This window comes from Tamandua tetradactyla, chromosome 14, assembly GCF_023851605.1.
Source record: "Tamandua tetradactyla isolate mTamTet1 chromosome 14, mTamTet1.pri, whole genome shotgun sequence".
Classification (NCBI taxonomy): domain Eukaryota; kingdom Metazoa; phylum Chordata; class Mammalia; order Pilosa; family Myrmecophagidae; genus Tamandua; species Tamandua tetradactyla.
In genome coordinates, this window is record NC_135340.1 from 94,931,282 (window position 1) to 94,950,371 (window position 19,090).

Consider the following 19,090-nt stretch of genomic DNA (forward strand, 5'->3'; position numbering starts at 1 on the left):
GTTCTCCCATACAGTTTTTTTTTTTTACATGGGCAGGCACCGGGAATCGAACCTGGGTCTTGGGCATGGCAGGCAAGAATTCTGCCACTGAGTCACTGTCACACCACCCTCCAATATAGCTTTTGTGGGGGCACATATGAAAACTGGAGTTCTGAAGAAGCCAGTGCCCCAAATCACAGGTTTACCAGCTGAGGAGGCAGTACTGGAATCCAGGTTTTCAGACTCCAATTCAATGTCCTTTCTACCTTAGCATGCTGTCCACCATACGGTAGTCTGGAATTCACTTGACTAAAACTAAATTCACACCTTCTACAGCTCCCCTTCTCAAAGACCTACATGCGACTGGAGATAACTCTTAGAGATCTTTGGAAATCAGTCTGTAATCCAACCATAAATACTATGGGCCTAAAAATAAATATCTAGTATAGCCTCCATACATGAGTTGTCTTTTACCACAAATGTCTTTATTATGCTTAATGGGCCAGTTATTACATTAAGCCTTTTGTAAGCATTAATCTCAATTACTCACCACAATTCTATGAAGTACTATTACTATCCCCATTTTACAAAGAAACAGAAGCTTAGAGAAGACTACTAGCTCACCCAAAGTCACCAAACTAAGAAAGAATAGAGCTGGGATTGAAAACCAATCTCTCTAGCCACAGTCCATCCAATATACTGAGCCTGCAAACTGCCAATTTGGTGGACCACACAGTCCAATGTGCGATATATAAATACAGCCCCCTTTCTAAAACGTAAATATAAGGGCATTAAACAGCTGCGAGTTACATACATGGCTTCAATTATAAGGTTCACCTGACTCAAGTCCATTAGCTTGACACCTGCATGGCATAAGATACCATACAAGGTAGCTGACTGCCATGCCCATTAGTCTATTAGTCACCTATACTAGCTAATTTGGAGGAATCCTTTTGGTTTAAATGTCAAAGTGCCCAAATGTTACCTACTTAAGGTGGAAGAGCCCTATGAGGCATTCCATAAATGCCTCCAGGCTTTACCTAACTCATCCAGGCTAGAGCGAAGAAATGAGGCGCGTGTGAACAGTCCATGCACAAATGCCATTCCTTTTCAGGTGTGAAGCGCTGGTGAGTACATTCTCAAACTGGATTGTCTCTTGCCTGCTGCTCCCATTTCTGCCACTGCCAGAGCCCCCAGCCCTCCCCCCACACTGTGGCCTTCATGGAAATTCAACTCGTTTTATACCTGTATTTTCATCAAAAGGCAAAAGGTCCTCTGTGGGAGTCCCCACACTTGTAAGCAGAGGATCCTGTCATTCACTGGGTCACACAGGGACCCTCATATAAATTCTGGGTTCAGGGCCAGGTTCAAGTTCACCTCCCCACATGAGTTGGCATACACAGAGCTCGGGGCTCAAAGTTCCTTCTTTCATGCTGGCGGCTGGGAAGTCAGTTAGATCCTCCCTCAGTGGGAAAGCTTTCTTTCCTCAGCCTGAAGTTCTCCAGACTATCATCTAACTCCTGGCTTTTTCTTTTTAGTTAGTTGTCCAGTTTTTTGTTTGTTTGCTTGTTTTAAAAGCATTTATTTTCGCTGTCTCTGCCAATCCTTCTTCAAAGTTAAGTATACTTGGAAGCTGTATGTCTGGTCAGCATGCCAAAAGACCTTAAAGAAACCACATAGGGAAACCATCTTGTTTCACAGGTGGAATTGCCTGAACAGACAGGCTGCTTACCTTGCTCTTGTTTGAAGAGAATACTGTACTAAAAAACAACAAAAGCCACATTAAGACAATGGTCAGAGTTCAGACAGCCCCATCCTCTCCCTAAAGCACCTCTTGGTCACCAATTCACCCCTCCCAGGAGTCACCATAATTTTAGCTACTTCCCAGGCTGTGGTCCTGACTGCAAATTCTTTGATTCCCACTCACACAAAATTTGTAGATTCATATCAGAAAAAAATCAGTTCTTAAAGAAACTGATATACTCTCCTCCCCAACTACTACCCCTCCACAGGAGATTGTTTTCTTTTTCTGCTCTTACCAACAGGAAAGTGAGAGCCCAGTTTACCTAATTTTCAGTTGTCTAATACCACACAGGCTGCATAAAAGACTTGGTGTGGATATATGAATATATAAAATAACTTTGTCCTTAATCTTATTATAAAGATGTTTCTCCTATGAGATCTGTTCTGTTTTTTCTTGCTTTTGCATACAAATTCTTCTAGGCATCCTCAATCCCTCTGTAAACTGTGGTAAAGACACAGATAAAACTGTCCTATTGGTGCTTTACATTTTACCAACCCTGTACCCAAGGTCACCCAGCTTCTTAAGAGCTGAGCAAGAATCAGATCAGTTTACTGACTACACACACAGACTACTGGGCTTGAACTTATCAAAGAAGAGACTGACTGATGTTCTTCCCCCTGCCATAGGCCTTACCTGGTTGGTCATTTCCTTAACCAAGGATGACGGGTTAAAGGCCAGACAGCTCTGCAGAAACAACACCAGGGTTTCAGTAATGGCGAGTCATCAAGATAGAGCTATTTCCTTTATTACAGAGTTGTGCTGACCTTTTTAAAGGTCAGTCCCAGGAGTCCCCCTTCATAAGCCCTACCAGGCGGTGTGGTCTTCTCTCTCCCTTTGAGCTCAGGGACTCAACCAACACCTACCTCCCTTCCCATTATTTCTACTCCCCAAGACTGACTGCAGAGAGGCACCAGTCTCTCTCCTTTGCTGCTCTTCAGAGACAAAATCACAGGTCTTTAAAGTTTAAATATTATTTATTCAAAATTCAACAATCAAACATGGGGGAGTCAAAAGATAGCAAAGTTCTTACAGTCCAGGCAGGCATCTCAACCAAAAATACCTACAGGAGCCAGCTGGCATGTAAATGAGGGCGGGGGCTGGAGAAAGACATATCTCTTCCAAAAGGCACCTAAGCCTTCAAGGACTCAGGTCAGCTAAACATGGCCCTAATTTACAGTCTTCTCAGAATGTAGCAGTCTGCTATATTCTTATTCATTCTTCTCAAAAAAGAATGTTTATAAGTGCATACAATAAAATACATAGGATTACAAAGGAAACCAAATATACTGACATAAAATTTTATCAAAATACAAAAATCAAATCTGTGACAGAGCACCATATATGCTTCTTTATTTGTTAAATATTAATATTTAATATTTTATAACAAGATCTAGCAGCAATCTAATAGCTACCATAATTTAAAAGTTGTGATGAACTTAAATAATATTTCAACATATGAAAATTATCTGTAATTTCTATTGGTGACAAAATCACTGCTAAAACTACTGGGATTTGTTGCCTGCATTCATAATTGAAGGAAAATGCTAAATTCAGTTAGAGATTAGGGAAAATAAAGGTGTAATTTTTTTCTCATCCAAGTTCATGGCCCCCTCAATTCTATCCATGGGTAATTTGGAAGACCATATAGCTAAGGCACCAGGTTCAGGTTACTTGCCTTAAAGTTGCAAACGTGAGAAGCCTACGTGAAGGCTTTACAACAACAATGGGGGAGGAAGGCTCCAATTATTTCTAAATAATCCTCCCCTATGAATCTTAATCAGGTTGGCAGTGTTTTATTCATCTGTGACCCAAGAATAGGGTCAGCCCAGTATAGGAGCTCAAGCCAGTTCTGTTACAGGGAACGGCATTCAACCTGTGCACTATGAAGTTCTCCTCTGCCTTCTCTCCTTCCAACTTGGACCCACATTTAGCAACAGAGGAAAAAAGGTAGGAAGGCTTGCAGGAAGTCAGCTTCCAAAAAGCCAGCCTCCCTAAGTCAAGGGTACGATTCTATCAATAATGAGTTCAGATCTGAGCATATACTATGTGTCAGATCTTGCTTTAAGTACTACATATGGATGACCTCACCATACCCTAACCACCGTATTTAGTAGGTATTCTTCCCATCATCTCTGCTTTCTTGATATGGAAACTGAAGCTTAGAAGTGTGAAAGACAATTCTTCAAGATTAGTGTGCCACTAGAAGGTGGATACATGCTACACAGTACAAGCTACCAAGCTACAATGCTTCCTACTCCAGGCTTTTATTTCATGACAGTAATTTCAAAGCTAAGAGACCCCACAGCACTTCTTTTTTTTAACCGCCTCCTCTTATTAGGGAACTTTCCCCTAAATTCCCAGGCAAAATTCATTGCTCGCTCCTTGATGTCTCCAAAGATCACTACACATCCTCCGTACTCAGGCAGGCAAATAGCTCACAGTACTACCTGCTGCCTGAAGAGACCCCAGCCTCCGCAGGCACCTGTCCGATGACGGGGGGCTCGCTACCTAAGACAGCCAGGCCCACTGTGGTTCAACTTCGGTTAAAACAGCCCTCCCACCCAGAGACCTGACCCCGCCCCAGTGAAGCCCTCATCTCGGAACTACACAGAAGAGCCTCAGGACGCAAGAGACTCCCTAGGGGCCTTCCTCTCTCCTCGGGCCACGCACACCGAGTCGCAGTCCGGGTACACGGAGTCAGGGAAGCTACCCTCCGGCCTGGAACATCCCTGAACAAACCTACTCACGGCTGGCCTCGGGCCCGCCCTTATGCACCCGCCCTCTGGCTCTCGCCGTCAGCGGCCCCAATGACGGCCGTCCCCAACCGCTGCCGCGGCCAACTCACCGCCGCACAGTGCCGCCGCACGTCCGAGGCCCGGATCAGGGCGACCGCGACGCGGGGCGATGGCGTCACGAAGGGGCGGGGCATCTCACTCGCACCCGCCCCCAGATGCCGGTCCGCGCCGCAGCGCCCCCTGCCGTCGCAGCGCCGCGCGCCGGGCGGCGCCGAGGAGGTGGGCGGGGAATGGAGGGGAGGCCCCGCCCACCCGCCCCAAGGCGCCCCGAGCCTTCGCCGCCACGCCCCTTCCCCGTGTGTGCAGTGGAAGGTGTCCCCTTTCGGGGTTCCGGTTTCTCCATTTGTTCCCGAGGTTTGATTAACCCAGACGACTTCTGGGGTTTGCTGTGAGGTAGAACTTTGCTTTTCAGAATGCGCGTCACGACTCGTTAATGGGACAGAAACGAATTCAGTAGGTCGCGGCCAGCCTTGTTCAACCAGGAGATGCGTGGGGGAGAGACCCCGTCCTCCGGAGGCTGCTCCTGCCCCGTCCTTGCCCCAGCCTCTCATGGGCAGGAGGGCAGAGGTGTTTTGGGGAACGCAATATCTGGGGGTGTTCCCTGAAGAGCTTCATTCTGTTTCATCTAGACCTGAGAGAGGTCAATCTCTCCCAATTAAAAAAAAAAAGATGGTTTTGAAGTTCAAAAAGATGAAAGCACTGAAGTGTCCCTATCCTGTCGTTTGCTTTTCTGGCGGTTAGAGCTTTACAGGATCCACAGTTCATTAGGACCATCCTGAGTTATATGATGATTTCAGAAAACTGTCAGACCACTTACAACTGGGAAGTTTACCTTCGGGGGCTTTTTAAAAACTTTTTTATTGTATAATATAAGTACAAAGCAAAGAAAGAAAGCAAGAAAGCAATAGTTCTCAAAGCACTCTTCAACAAGTGGTTACAGGACAGATCCCAGGTTTGTCATGGGCTACCATACAGTCGTCTTAGATTTTGCCTTCTAGCTGCTCCAGAATAAAGCAGGCTAGAAGGCTTAAATATTTTTTATCACCACAGTAGACTTTCTGCTTTTCTGTGAAAAATAACATATATACAATAAAAGCAATAAATTTCAAAGCACAGCACCACAATTAGTCGTAGAACAGATTTCAGAGTTTGACATGAGTTACAATTCCACAGTTTTAGGTTTTTACTTCTAGCTGCTCGAAGATACTGGAGACTAAAAGAAATATCAATTTAATGATTCAGCAATCATATTCATTTGTTAAATCCTATCTTCTCTGTGTAACTCCACCATCACCTTTGATCTTTCTATCCCTCTCTTTAGGGGTCTTTGGGCTATGGCCATTCTAACTTTTTCATGTTGGAAGGGGCTGTCACTAATAGGGAGCAGGGAGAAGGAACTATCAGATGTCCTGGAGAGGCTGAGCCCTCTAGGTTTCAGGATTTATCCGGTCCAGGGACCCATCTGGAGGTTGTAGGTTTCTGGAAAGTTACCCTAGTGTTGGGGCTTCTTTGAGGAGGACTTTAGACCCCGAAATTTGCTGCCTGTCTTCACAAGTCTCTGATCCTCAGCAGTTCCTTCAGTGATAATTCCTCCATGAAAACTTCATCTGGTTCCAGCGGATCCCCTGCAGCTCACTGGTTTAGAAAGTTTGGATCAGTGTGACCAAAATGCTTTGTGGTGCCTCCTAGAAGTCAAGATATCCAAGAAGTCAAGTAAATCATTCTGGATGTGTTTGAACAGGCTGGACTTTCCAAGGAAGTGCACTGAAGCTAAGAAAAAGTGTGCAGGAGAACTTGTCTTCAAACTGGAGGTAATTCTCCTTACTTTGTCTTAAGTATTGAGTGAAACCTGATGTTCTGGCACATTCCACAGAAGCAGATACTCGGACACTGACCCAGCAATATCTGGGGCACAGGACCCTGAAGTGCAGAAAGGGTACCCTTACTACTTTTAGCAGTACAAGATAAGTGCACTGTTGCCTTCCTATGTAACCAATTACCTTGGTTTGGGCCAATTTGCCCCTTTGTTTTTGTGGATAGAGTCTGTGGGTTTCTCGGGGTTTTAGAAATAGACTGATTATTGTGTGACCTCTCCCAAGCCACGGAAATTGGACCATCTTTAGTTTAGCTTTCAACTTTTGGATAGAAAGAATTCTTTTTGAAGACTTCCACTTTAAAGAATGGTGAAATTTTGGCTATTGAAAGTGTTCAAATCTCCGTAACTAAGTGAATTTTAATATGTAGGATCTGGGTTTATGTAGATTTTTTTCTTTCCCTGCATATTACCTGTAAATATTCCACCTTCAGATTGAACTAAAAGTACACTGTTCATTTTTAGCTTTTTAATTATATGTGTTGTCGGAATACCAAGGCTTTCACTCTTCGGTTTTCTTGCTTTCAAATCTGCTACAATTAATCTCCAATGGGAGCAAATTGTTTTGGATATTAACTCTCTTTTTATGAGCCAATATTTGTTGAATAAAAGTTCAATTAATCAGCCCACCCAAATAAGATAGATTAGGAAAAAACAGAACAGAATATGTAAGAATCATCATGCATAATACAAGTATGTCTAGCTTTATAAAAACCTTGTTTCACATATGCATGGTCTGGGTCACAAAGGAAAATCTATTTCTTACTGTGAGTTGTGGCCAAAACTGTTTGAAAATCATTGCAGTAAAGGCTTTCTAAATGGTATACTTCAGAAAGTTCTGTAATTTTGACAGGAACTCCACGTCACTCATTCAGTAAGGACGGATTGAACACCTGCTTTCACCCCTGTGGCCCCAGAGGGCCCAGCGCTCGGGGTCATTGACCTGAATCTTAGCACTGCGAATGTGAAGCAGGGCACTTGCTCCTTTTTGTACCGCAGATGACTCTGATACCTGATGAAGTCTAGGAATGCTGACTTAGAATGTTTTTGTTTGGTTGCTTAATTTTTTTTAGTAATTTTTAAAGTTTTTAAAAAAATAATGCAACAAAAAAACACAAACATTCTTAACATATGATCATTTCGTTCTACATATATAATCATTAATTCACAATATCATCACATCGTTGCATATTCATCATCATGATCATTTCTTAGAACATTTGCATCTATTCAGAAAAAGAAATAAAAAGACAACAGAAAAAAATTCACATACCATACCCCTTACCCCTCCCCTTCACTGATCACCAGCATTTCAATCTACTAAGTTTATTTTAACATTTGTTCCCCTATTATTTACTTATTTTTAATCCATATGTTTTACTTGTCCGTCAATAAGGTAGACAAAAGGAGCATCAGACACAAGGTTTTCACAACCACACAGTCACACTGCGACAGCCATATCATGATACAATTATCTTCAAGAAACAAGGCCACCGGGGCACACCTCCACATTTTCAGACAGTTCCCTCCAGCCTCTCCATTACATCTTGATTAACTAGGTGATATCTATTTAATGTGTAAGAATAACCTCCAGGATAACCTCTCAACTCTATTTGGAATCTCTCAGCCATTGACACTTTATTTATTTTTTAAATTTATTTATTAATTAAAAAAATTAAGAACAAACAAACAAAAACATTAACATATAATTCTGTTCTACATATATATTCAGTAATTCTCAATATCATCACATAGTTGCATATTCATCATTTCTTAGAACATTTGCATCAATTCAGAAAAAGAAATAAAAAGACAACAGAAAAAGAAATAAAACAATAACAGAAAAAAGAAGATTATACATACCATACCCCTTACCCCTCACTTTCATTTATCACTAGCATTTCAAACTAAATTTATTTTAACATTTGTTCCCCCTGTTAGTGACACTTTATTTTGTCTCATTTCACTCTTCCCCCTTTTGGTTGAGAAGGTTTTCTCAATCCCTTGATGCTGAGTCTCAGCTCATTCTAGGATTTCTGTCCCATGTTGCCAGGAAGGTCCACACCCCTGGGAGTCACGTCCCACGTAGAGAGGGGGAGGGTGGTGAGTTTGCTTGCTGTGTCAGGGACGACAGAGGCCACATCTGAGCAACAGAAGAGGTTCTCTTGGGGGTGACTCTTAGGCCTACTGTTAAGTAGGCTTAGACTATCCTTTGTGGGATTAAGTTTCATATGAACAAATCCCAAGATTGAAGGCTCGGTCTATTTGGCTGTCCCCACTGCCTGTGAGAGTATCAAGAATTCTCCACTTGGGGAAGTTGAATTTTCCCCCTTTCTCACCATTCCCCCTAGGGGACTCTGCAAATATTTCCCTATTTACTGTTCAAATCACTCTGGGATTTATCTGGGCATCACTCAGGACAAACCTACAAAATTTCATGCCCTACGCAAGGTCCCAGTTAGAATGTTTTTAAATGCATTAAAAACAAAACACATAGGATTATAAAAGAAACCAATCACATTAAAATACACTTATCATGACACCCACCAGAATATTGTTTTAAAAATGGAAAATAGCAACTGTTGGAGAGGATGTGCAGAAACTGGAACGCTTGTATATTGCTGTGGGAATGTAAAATGGTGCAGCCACTATGAAAAACAGTTTGGCTATTCCTCAGAAAGCAAAGAATAAAACTACTATATGACTTGGTAATCCCACTCCTAGATACATACCCAAAAGAACCAAAAGCAAGGATTCAAACAGAGAGTGGTACACTGATGTTCACCATGTAACGTTATTCACAATAGCCAAAAGGTAGAAACAGCTCTAATGTCTAACAACAGATGAACAGATAAACAAATTGTGGTATATATATGTATGTATTCAGCCATAAAATGGAATGCAGTACTGATCCAATGTTACAGTGCAGATAAACTTTGAAAACATTATGCTAAATGAAAGAAGCCAACCACAAAGGACCGCATTATTGTATGATTCCATTTAGACGAGATATCCTGAATAGGTAGATCCGTAGAGATGGAACACAGATTGGTGCTAGAGGGAAGGGAAATGGAGAGTAGTTGCTTAATAGGTACAGGTTTTACTTTTGGGTTGCTAAAAATATTTTGGAATTAGATAGCGGTGGTGGCTGCTCACCATGATGAAGGTACTAATTCCCATTGAATTGTTCCCTTTAAAATTGTTAATATTTTCTGAATTTTACCTCAATACAGTTATCAAAATAGTTTTAAAATAGGAACATTTGTGCTTCTTTATTAATGCAGGAGTCCCAATAACTTTTGTAATTTCAAAGTAGTGATGCATATAAACTACATTTTGAATTTTTCTGCAGTGGCTGTAATATCATATGAAAATATCCATGATTTCTATTGCTGGCAAAGCCATAGGTACTGCCAATACCACTGGGGTTTGTTGCCTACATTCATATTTAAAGGAAATAGTAAACTTCAGTTAGAGGTGTTTAGTTTATTCAGCTGCCAGAATGCAATATACCAGAAATGGAGGAGCTTTTAAAAGGAAAATTTATTAAGTTGCAAGTTTACAGTTCTAAGGCTGTGAAAATGTCCAAACTAAGGCACCAACAGGAGGTTACCTTCACTCAAGAAAGGCTGATGCCATCCAAAATACCACTGTCAGTTGGGAAGGCACGTGGCGGTGTCTACTAGTTTTTCCCCCGGGCTTCTTGTCTCATAAAGCTTCCCCAGGGGCGTTTTCCTTCTGCATCTACAAAGGTCTCTGGCTGTGTGGGCTCTGAAGCTTTTTCCAGAACTGTTCCATTTAAAAGGGCTCCAGTTAGCAGCCCCACCTTGAATGGGTGGAGACACATCTCCATGAAAACCATCTAATTAAAAGACCCCACTCACATTTCAGTGGGTCACACCTCCAAGAAACAATAAATAAGATCGCACCCAGCAATGCTGAATGAGGATTAAAGAAGATGACTTTTCTGGGGTACACGACAGTTTCAAACCAGCCAGAGGTTAACAAAAAGATCAATTACTGTCCTATCAAAATTCACAAATTCCCTAAACCCCTATTGTACAGCAAATCTGGAGAGAATTGCAGCATGCAATGCCACATCATTTAGAAACCTATCATAAGAGTTTGGCCTTGGAGGTCAGGAAGAAGTGACAAGAATTTACAATAAAATCGAGTAAAAGTCCAAGCTAATGGTGATGCAACTTGAAGGTATGGCCCACCCTGAAGAGCTCTGCAAACGGCAAGGAGGCCAAGGCTGGTAGACCCGCCCTGGAAAACTGCAGCCCTGTAGGGATATAACTGTTCCCAGAATGCAGCTCATTGCCTTTCCCAACAGCCCAGAAGAGAGTAGACCAGAGAGAGACTGAGACCAGGAGGGTGAAAGGACACCATGTCCCAGACTCACCCCCTTGACCCGTCCTCTCCACTCAGCGTCACAGGAGACTTACAGCTGTACAATTCCCATCTCACTAGAGAACCCTGACCTACGGTCACTCTGCCTGTGCTTGCATACTTCTAGGGATAGGAAGCTCACCACCTCACAGGAAGGAAGGGCTGCTGCCTCTGTTTCAGTTCCAGGACTTCCTAAACACGTGAAGCAGTGGGAGTGGTGGGGCACAAGCCAAGTCCCTGCTTTCTGCTCAGCGCAGAGAGGGAGGTCCATGGGCCATGCCAAGATGGACTCTCTGGGGTCATCCTCAGCACCCATCTCACAAAGTCAGGGACCCCACCCACCATTCTGATGCTCACCCCAGGTGCCCTCCCCGGTCCCCACAGCCCCTCCTGCTTGTCTTCCCTCCTCCCTGCCCTGCAGGCTGCAGCGTCTTCCATGGCACACCTCTCTTTCTTTGGCTGCGGCTCCTCACTCTGCCTCCCTAAGATTCCTTCACTTGGGATCGACCAGCACGTCCTTCTCTTCTCCATGTGCCCAGTCCCTTCTTGTTTTCATGTTGGAGTGAAGCGACACAGGCTCTGGAGCCAGAATGCTGGGTTTAGTCTTGGCTGACTGATCCTCTGGCTCTGGATAAATTACATAACCTCTTTGGGCCTCATTTTTTTAATTTCTAAAATGGGTATAATGATGGTTTCTTCCTTTTAGGGCTGATATGAGGATTAAAAGAGATAACATATGTGAAGTCCTTAGTACAGTGCCTGCAACACAGTGAACATTCCATGAACACCAGCTGTTATTTCTCTTACTGTTATTCTGAGAAGCCACGGGCACATAGTCCACCTTCAGGAAAGGCCTGAAAACCCAAGGTCTCCTTCCCTCACTGGCTCCTTGGACAGATAAGAGTATTTGCATCTCTGAAGCTTATAGTCAGGACGACTCCCAAGACTCCATCCAGCAAGCATTCAGTCAGGGCATTTGCTCAGAAGGAATCTTCTAGGAAGTTCAACCGCCCTCCCCACCAAAGCAATTGTTCTAGTTTGTTAGCTGCCGGAAGGCAACACACCAAAGACGGATTGGCTTTAATAAAAGGGGATTTATTTTGTTAGTTCTTCAGAGGAAAGGCAGTTAACTTTCATCTGAGGTTCTTTCTTATGTGGGAAGGCTCAGGGTGATCTCTGCTGGCCTTCTCTCCAGGCCTCTGGGTTCCAACAACTTTTCCCAGGGTGATTCCTTTCTGCATCTCCAAAGGCCTGGGCTGAGCTGCGAGTGCTTAGATGAGGTATACTGAGCTGCTTGGGCTGTGCTACGTTGCGCTCTCTCATTTAAGCACCAGCCAATTAAGTCAAACATCATTCATTGCAGCAGGCACACCTCCTAGCCGACTGCAGATGTAATCAGCAACAGATGAGGTTCACGTAGGCTCATGTCCGCAGCAATAGAACTAGGTGCCTTCACCTGGCCAAGTTGACACCTGAACCTGGTGACCACAGCAATGATCCCACATGCCTATTGTTTTAAAAAGTTTTACTGTGTATCCCATGTGTATCTGCTATTATTTAAAGTCCTGTATATGTACCACTCTACTAATATATCTATGTATATCACAAAACAAAAGCAAAAATAGAATTTTTAAAAGGCGAAATAAAAATAAACATAATTGGATGGTCTAATGTTTTCTTCCCACACCCCAGTGGATGATCTTGCTCACACAAGAGCCAACCAGGGTGGCTCTTGTGGGGTGGATTGCGTGCCCCCCAAAAGAAATGTTGAAGTCCTAAACCCCAGGACCTCAGAATGTGACCCTACATGGAACTGAGTCATTACAGATGGGATTAGACAACTTAAAATGAGGTTATCCTGGAGGGGGGCGGGGGGGCGGTTCTTAACCCAGCATAACCGATGTCCTAGAAGAAGGGAGAGGAGACACAGGCACAGAGACAGGAGGTGGGGGGGAGACCAGAAGGCAGGTGGCTTCCAGGAGAACCTCTGGGGCACTAGGACCAGGGGGAGGCGGGCACAGATTCTTCCCTGCACACCTTGATTTTGGATTACTAGCCTCCACATAGATTTCTGTGGTCTTAAGCCCCCGGCACCTTGTCTCAGCAGCCCTAGGAAACTATGACAGGGACTCTGCTGTCTCCATGTTCTGTCTTTTTCTAAGCATCTGTAGGTATCCCATGGTGAACACAGCGGCTGAGCCGTGCACCGAATGCTTGTGACAGCGCCGTGGCCCGGGGCTTGATCCTATTTTATACGGGGAAGGAATCTGCAGCCAGAAGAGGCGAAGTGACTTCTCCAGGGCTATGTGGACAGTAAATTGAAGAGAAAGCATTGAAACCCTGGTCAATCGGCAGATGGTCAGCTTTGACTTCTGTTCCAATTCCCCAGCATTAAGGGAGAACAAGAGGTCCCAGGAAGGAAAGGAGTGGATGATAAGGGGGCTGGGGGTTGGGGGAGGTGGGACTGGCGCTGTTTCTGCGGTAGGGCAGGGGTCTGGGTTCAAGTCCAATCCCACGGGGGCCCCTGTTGCTCCTTCTGCAGCTGGCCCAGGCAGGCCACAGCTGGGGCCTGGCCACCTGGTGCTTTACCCCCACTGGCCAGAGGGTGGCAGTCGCTGCCTTTCCAGGCCATTGGCCGGCGCCTGCTGGCGGGGGTGGGGTGGGGTGGGGTGGGGTGGGGGGGTGGGGTAGTTGATGGCTGGGATGGTGGTGATAGACCAAGGGGGGCTCCTGCAGACCCCAGAGGTGGTGAGCGCCCCGTTACAGGCCCTCGGGAGGGGCTTCCTGGGCCTCAGTCTCCTCACCTGGAAAAGGGGCCGTCCTAACACCACGACATTAACCCTGAGTGGTCTTCAAGTTGTGTGGTTCCAGCAGCACCAGGGTCAGCACTGAGACCTGTTTGAAGATGGGAATTCTCGGGCTCCATCCCAGGGCTCCAGAGGGTGGGGCCAGGCAGCCTGTTTACTCTCATCCAAACGAGGGGGCTGCAGGTGAATGCGGATACCATGCATCCTTACAGAGCTCCTAGGACAACCCGAAGCAAGGGGGATGGGCAGTGTACAGCATCTCGGGGCCCCTGGACACCTAGCTGTGCCATTCCCACCTGTCATCCCTGCAGGTGCTGGCAGCGAGAGCCTCAAGGGAGTTTACAGCAGAAGTGGGAGGACGTGGGGAGAGTTGAGGACAGAGGGCTTGGGAGGGGCAGCTAAGGCCCTCTCTCCCGCTCCACACACTCCTAACCAAAGGGACGTGGCCCCTGGGAAGGGCCTGGGGAACTGATTTTCCTTGCAGCCGGCACCTGTGCAGGGTGGGGGCCTCAGCTCCACTCAATTCACCTGCTGCCTATAGCTGCTCTGCCCGTAGCCACCAACTTGGCCTTGGAGCCAGGCCGGGGATGGTCCAGGGAATTTGGTGGAATCCCTGCGCCCGAGGAGCTCACACCAGGACCTGGAGCGTCTTCAACAGAAATCTACCTCCAGTCAGAAAAGCCACAGCCCTTCGTGCAGCTGATTCTCCCTCCATCAGAGGTCCAGGCATTACTCACCCCACTTTATAGACAAGGAAAGCTGGTACAGAGGGAGCATGCGGTTTGGTACATAGCATCCAGTACCTGCATGGCAGAATGGGTACTGGCACCCTGCCCTGTGAGCCATTCGCAGCTGCCTCTCTGCCCTGAGCAGCTGTGGGCATCGCCAGAAGACACAGAATGGAGGTCCAGGGCCTGGGCCCCTGCAGGCAGCCTGCAGTTCCCCACTACTCAGAAGGGGGCTGGAGCCAAGAGTGGGCTGGCCCCACACTGGGAGCCTGAGCTGCATGCCCAGGGCTGCTGAAGTGGAACTAGGGGGAACCAGGGCCCATGCTGGGGGTGGCCAGGGGCTCAGGCAAGTCCAGGGCTGCACGAGATGCGGCTGCAGCCTGGTGCCTGCCCCAGGACTTTCTGGGCATTGTTGGCATTTGCCTACTTGAAACAGGAGGCAGCAAAGGCAGGCTGCAAGAACAGGCTGCGGAAGAAATGGAGAGGGGAGCAGGGTTAGTGGAGGAGGCTAGGGCAGGAGAGTGGCCAGAAGGAGGCCGTGGGGCCCCACATGGTGGCAGGCCTCGGGTGGGAAAGCCTGTGAGCCAGTGCCACCGCCTGCAGCAAATGAGCCAGGAGAGGCTGGCAGGGGGCACGAGGAGAAGGGCAGAGGGGGCCTCTGCCTGGGTGACGAGGGTCTCAAAGGAATAGAGGAAGGAAGAACAGGGCTTCCAGTGAACACCAGTAAATATTTAACCACTGGTTCTCTAGGAAACAAGCAAACAAACCCGGTGTGTAGCATTTGCCAGTTCCTCACTGTGGCCAATGCCCTGACACCGGAGTTGGGAACAGACCCTCACAGTCAGGTGAGCTGGGGTGAGCCCAGGCTCCAGCACACCCCTTGGGGGCTCTGACCTGTCATGGGGAGCAAGGAAAACGTATATACCTTTGCTGTGTCCACTTGGGAAGTGGAAGGCTGCGGGGAGAGCTGGGAGTGGTGACAGCAGGATTGGAGTAAGGGACTGAGAGAGGGCTGGGAATAAAGGGACTTTTATAAACAGTTGGGGGAGTCAGGATTGAGAGCAGGGTGGGGACAGGAGGGCTGCAGGGAATTGCTGACCAGAGGGGCCTGGGCTTGGGAGGCAAGGTGATAAAATGAATTCCAGGAAGAGAATTCACTGCCTTGAAATTTCCAGCAGAAACTTGGAAATCCCTCATGCTGCAGCTTAAGCTCAGAGCCTCTTGCCAGGACAAACAGGTGCTAACATCAAGCCGCAAAGCTTGGGAAAGCACCAAGAATCCTATATCGAATGCACTTCTGAAGGACAAAGGGAATTCAAGAAGCCAAAGGGAACATTAGGACAGCTCCCCCTGAGGCATCTCCCTCCCACTCAAAGAGGAGTCAGGACCAGACCACATACTCGACAGGAGCCTAAAGTGCATTCCTGTCCCAGCGAAGGTTTCCAGCAGAAAGAACCTCCCTCCACTCCTTCTTTGCTGCTGCAGCAAAAAGAAAAGTTAAACAATTAAAACTTGGCGGGGGTGGGAGTGGGGGTTGCTGCACAGTTATGCCAAAGCTGTTCCGGGAGGTCACGTGGTCCAACCCAGACCCTCACAGCTTCAAGAGCTGTTACGATTATTATCATTGCTTTCGTTGTCATTATAAATCCATTTTCTGAGCACCTGCTGCATGTCAGACATCAGCATGGACATTTCGCCTAAATTGTCTCAACCATTTGTGGCTTTCAAAGGGAAAGTCCTTGGCCTCTCCCAGCCGGAACCCTCTCCTGGTTCCCAGCCAGGGCGAGTTCCGGGGCCTCTTCCAGTTTGGACTTTTTGGAAGGTCTGGCTCCCCTCACTCCTGACCAGGGCATCCTGCCCACTGCTTTGCCACGTTGCTGTGAGCTGCCTGCGAGGGCCACAGCTAAACCGTGTCCTGCATTGCACTGGACACTTGCTATGCCTCCCTTCACACCTCCCAGCGTGCTCTGGGCCCCGCCTGTCCGGGCTTCAACCGGCCTGCCCCAAGCATAGGCTGACAGCAGCCCACTCTCCTCCCCTGCCCTGATGCCCTCGGGAGCCGCCTGTGCTCACCCCCTAAAAGGGCAGGGAAGTTACTGTCTATGGGGCCACCTGACCGTGGGAGATGGGAGCCGATGAATGAGTGTTTCCCCTTTGTCCCCTTCGAAATTCCTAGAGGATGTGCCAATGGCAGCCAACTCCACGTACCCTTTATTTAGCTCTTTCTTCTTTTCTTTGTTCCCTTGCTTCACCCCGGTCCCCGGCTCCTGCTCCCTGGAATCAGTTTCCTAAATAAGCTGTCTGCTGCCTGCCTCAGGCTGTACTTTGGGGGGCATCCGGGTTGATACTGTTTCCAAGGGCCCCAGACTGCGAATAATCTACTATTCTGATAAAGTGGGGTGATGGTATGCTAATGGCCCATGCAGTCAGAGATTGTTTCTTGAGGGGTGAGAAGGCCTGCAAGGCAGGGAAGCTTTGTGAGAAGGCTTGCTCAGCTGGGATGGAGACAGGGTGGGGTTAACCCTGCAGGAGTGGGGCCAAGGGGTCCCAGTTGTGGGGAGGGGGCTGGAGGCAGGCATCCAGTAAGGGAATGGAGGGCACTTCAGCAGGCCTTGCCGGTAGGTGAAGAACTCCGAATGGAGAAGCCACAGTGTGGCCCACTGTCCATCGCCTCTCCCCACCCCGGCCTGCCCTCCTGGGCTGGACCTGGGCCTCTGGAAGTCTCTCCCTGCCTGTTCCCTGCCCGCCCCCATCCTTGTCCCTGCATCAGAAGAGTACCCAGAGGCAGCCCAGCATAGAGACACGCTCTGCTGTCAGGCTGGCTTCTAACCTGCACTTGGCCACTCCCAAGAGAAGTAACTCAGTGTCCTCATCTGTAAAATGGACTTAGCAGCATCTTCTGAGGGTTGTCAGGAAGATTAAAGAGTAAGATACACTGTAGGAGCCACAGTGAAGCACCTAGCACACAGCCTGGCTCTCAGTGAGAGCTCCATAAGCGGGAGATATTACTGGCAGAATCACAGGTTCTTTCTTTGTGCAGAAGGGGGAACTGAAGTCTAAAGAGAGGACATGACTGGCCCACGGTCACCCAGTGGGTCAGCGGCAGCCGCCCCCAGCCCTCAGACCCTCCAGTGCAGTCTCCAGGTTGTTGGTGAGTTACTATTCATCAGTGCGAACCCTGGCTTCCTAGGAGCTGGCATTGCCTCCCACCCTCCATATCCACTTCCTGTTCGCATTGAAGAAGGGCCTTTAGTGCCTTCTGCAAGGAGAGAGACTGCTCTGAGGTCCTGGGCTCCTGTGCCAGCCCGTGGAGGTGAGGGGCTGGAGGCAGCAGCCCTGCTCTCCCGGCACAGAGCACAGGGGGGTAGGGGGACCTGGGTCCTGGCCCCAGTTCCACCACCGACCTGCTGGGTGATCAGAGCACTTCCCAACCCTCTCTGATACCCAGTTTCTCTGCAGTGGCCGAGTCCTCAGCGAGCCCAGAAGGGCACTGAACTCTGACCTGGCAGGGGACGAATCTGCCTTCCTGGAAAATGACAGCTCAGGGCAGGCTCCTGGGGACAGGGATTCCTGCTCGGCAGCGGCTGCCACCGCGGGTCCCTTGTCAATTAATTTGGCAGCTCTGTGTCCAGGGGCAAGTGGTCTTTGAGAGCTATAATGTATCCACGTCAAAAATGAGTTATGGGATTCGCCATGGGGCTGCAGCCACGCATTCCCCTTCCCCTGCCCCTGTCCCCGGGAGGCTCGCTTTGTCATCCGGTCCCTGTGTTTGCATGCGCATTGCCCGGCCACCCCCTGGTCAGGCAGTGGCCACGGGAGACTCATTAGAGGCGCATTATCGGCCGCTAGTCTTTGAGGGATGGTGGAAGGGCAGCCCATCTGCACACACACGGGGCCCTTTGTCTCTGGGTTCGATGGGGACGATGAATGGGGCTGTCACTAGCCCCAGTGACGGGGGACACTGGGACCTGCAACAAGCCTTGGGCTGGGCGTTGGATGGAAAGCAGCCCGTGCCTACCTCTGTGGGAAGAAAACTGGACCAAATGGGTTGAGCCAGAATCAGCTGAAAGGAGGCAGGAGGGGAAAGGAGGCTTAGAAAAGCCGGTGGGGTTTCCGTTTGACTGCGGCCAGTGGGTCTCCTGTGAACGTTGATGGTTTGGTCTTACGGGGCTGGGGTTTCTTTGGTGTCCCATAAGCGTAGGCTGAGAGAAGCATCAGGTCAGCTGATGCAAACACCTCACTCCAGAATGGGGAAACTGAGGCCTGGGAAGGCCAGGCACTTGCCCAGTGTTACTTCAGGAACCGGCAGCAGGGCCAGGAGGAGAACCAAAGTCATGAACTTGCAAAGACACCCATGTCCCATCCAGCCAGACCCAACGAAGCACACCCGGGTGGCCCCGAGGCCAGGTGCAGGCTCCTGAGGGTAAGAAAGAGCCCAAAGGAACTCTCATCCATTTCTGGGCATCTTGGGGGCTGAGCACGGCCGGGCTGGTCTTTGGTGTGTAAGAGACTGTCTTGTCTCCAAGGGCCATGCAGGTGAGCAGCACAACCAGGGTGCGAACTGAGGACCAAAAGTCAGTATAGCTGCTCCAGGTCATTGCACCAAGTGTCCTACAACAGGACGGACGCATCACTCATCAACCCTCCATGGCTCCCCATGGCCACAGGACACAGTTCGAACTCCTTCACCTGGCTTCTGGAGCCCTCTGGGA

The 19,090-nt window shown here is 48.1% G+C and overlaps 1 protein-coding gene across 2 annotated transcripts in view; it reads right to left on the bottom strand.

Moving 5' to 3' along the window:
• The window catches only part of SKIC8 (SKI8 subunit of superkiller complex), a 31,095-nt gene extending 26,384 nt beyond the window's left edge, over positions 1–4,711 (bottom strand). Inside the window, exons 1-3 of one of the 2 annotated variants that reach the window (XM_077128574.1) lie at positions 4,629–4,711; positions 2,417–2,467; positions 1,712–1,739 (exon numbers count right to left, since the gene is read on the bottom strand). In XM_077128574.1, the coding sequence (XP_076984689.1) occupies positions 1,712–1,739; positions 2,417–2,428 (40 nt within the window). In that variant the 5' untranslated portion in view covers positions 2,429–2,467; positions 4,629–4,711. Of the gene's footprint in view, positions 1–1,711; positions 1,740–2,416; positions 2,468–4,522 lie in introns of both variants that reach the window. The other variant, XM_077128575.1, reaches the window with a different exon arrangement.
• Positions 4,712–19,090: the final 14,379 nt, after the last annotated feature.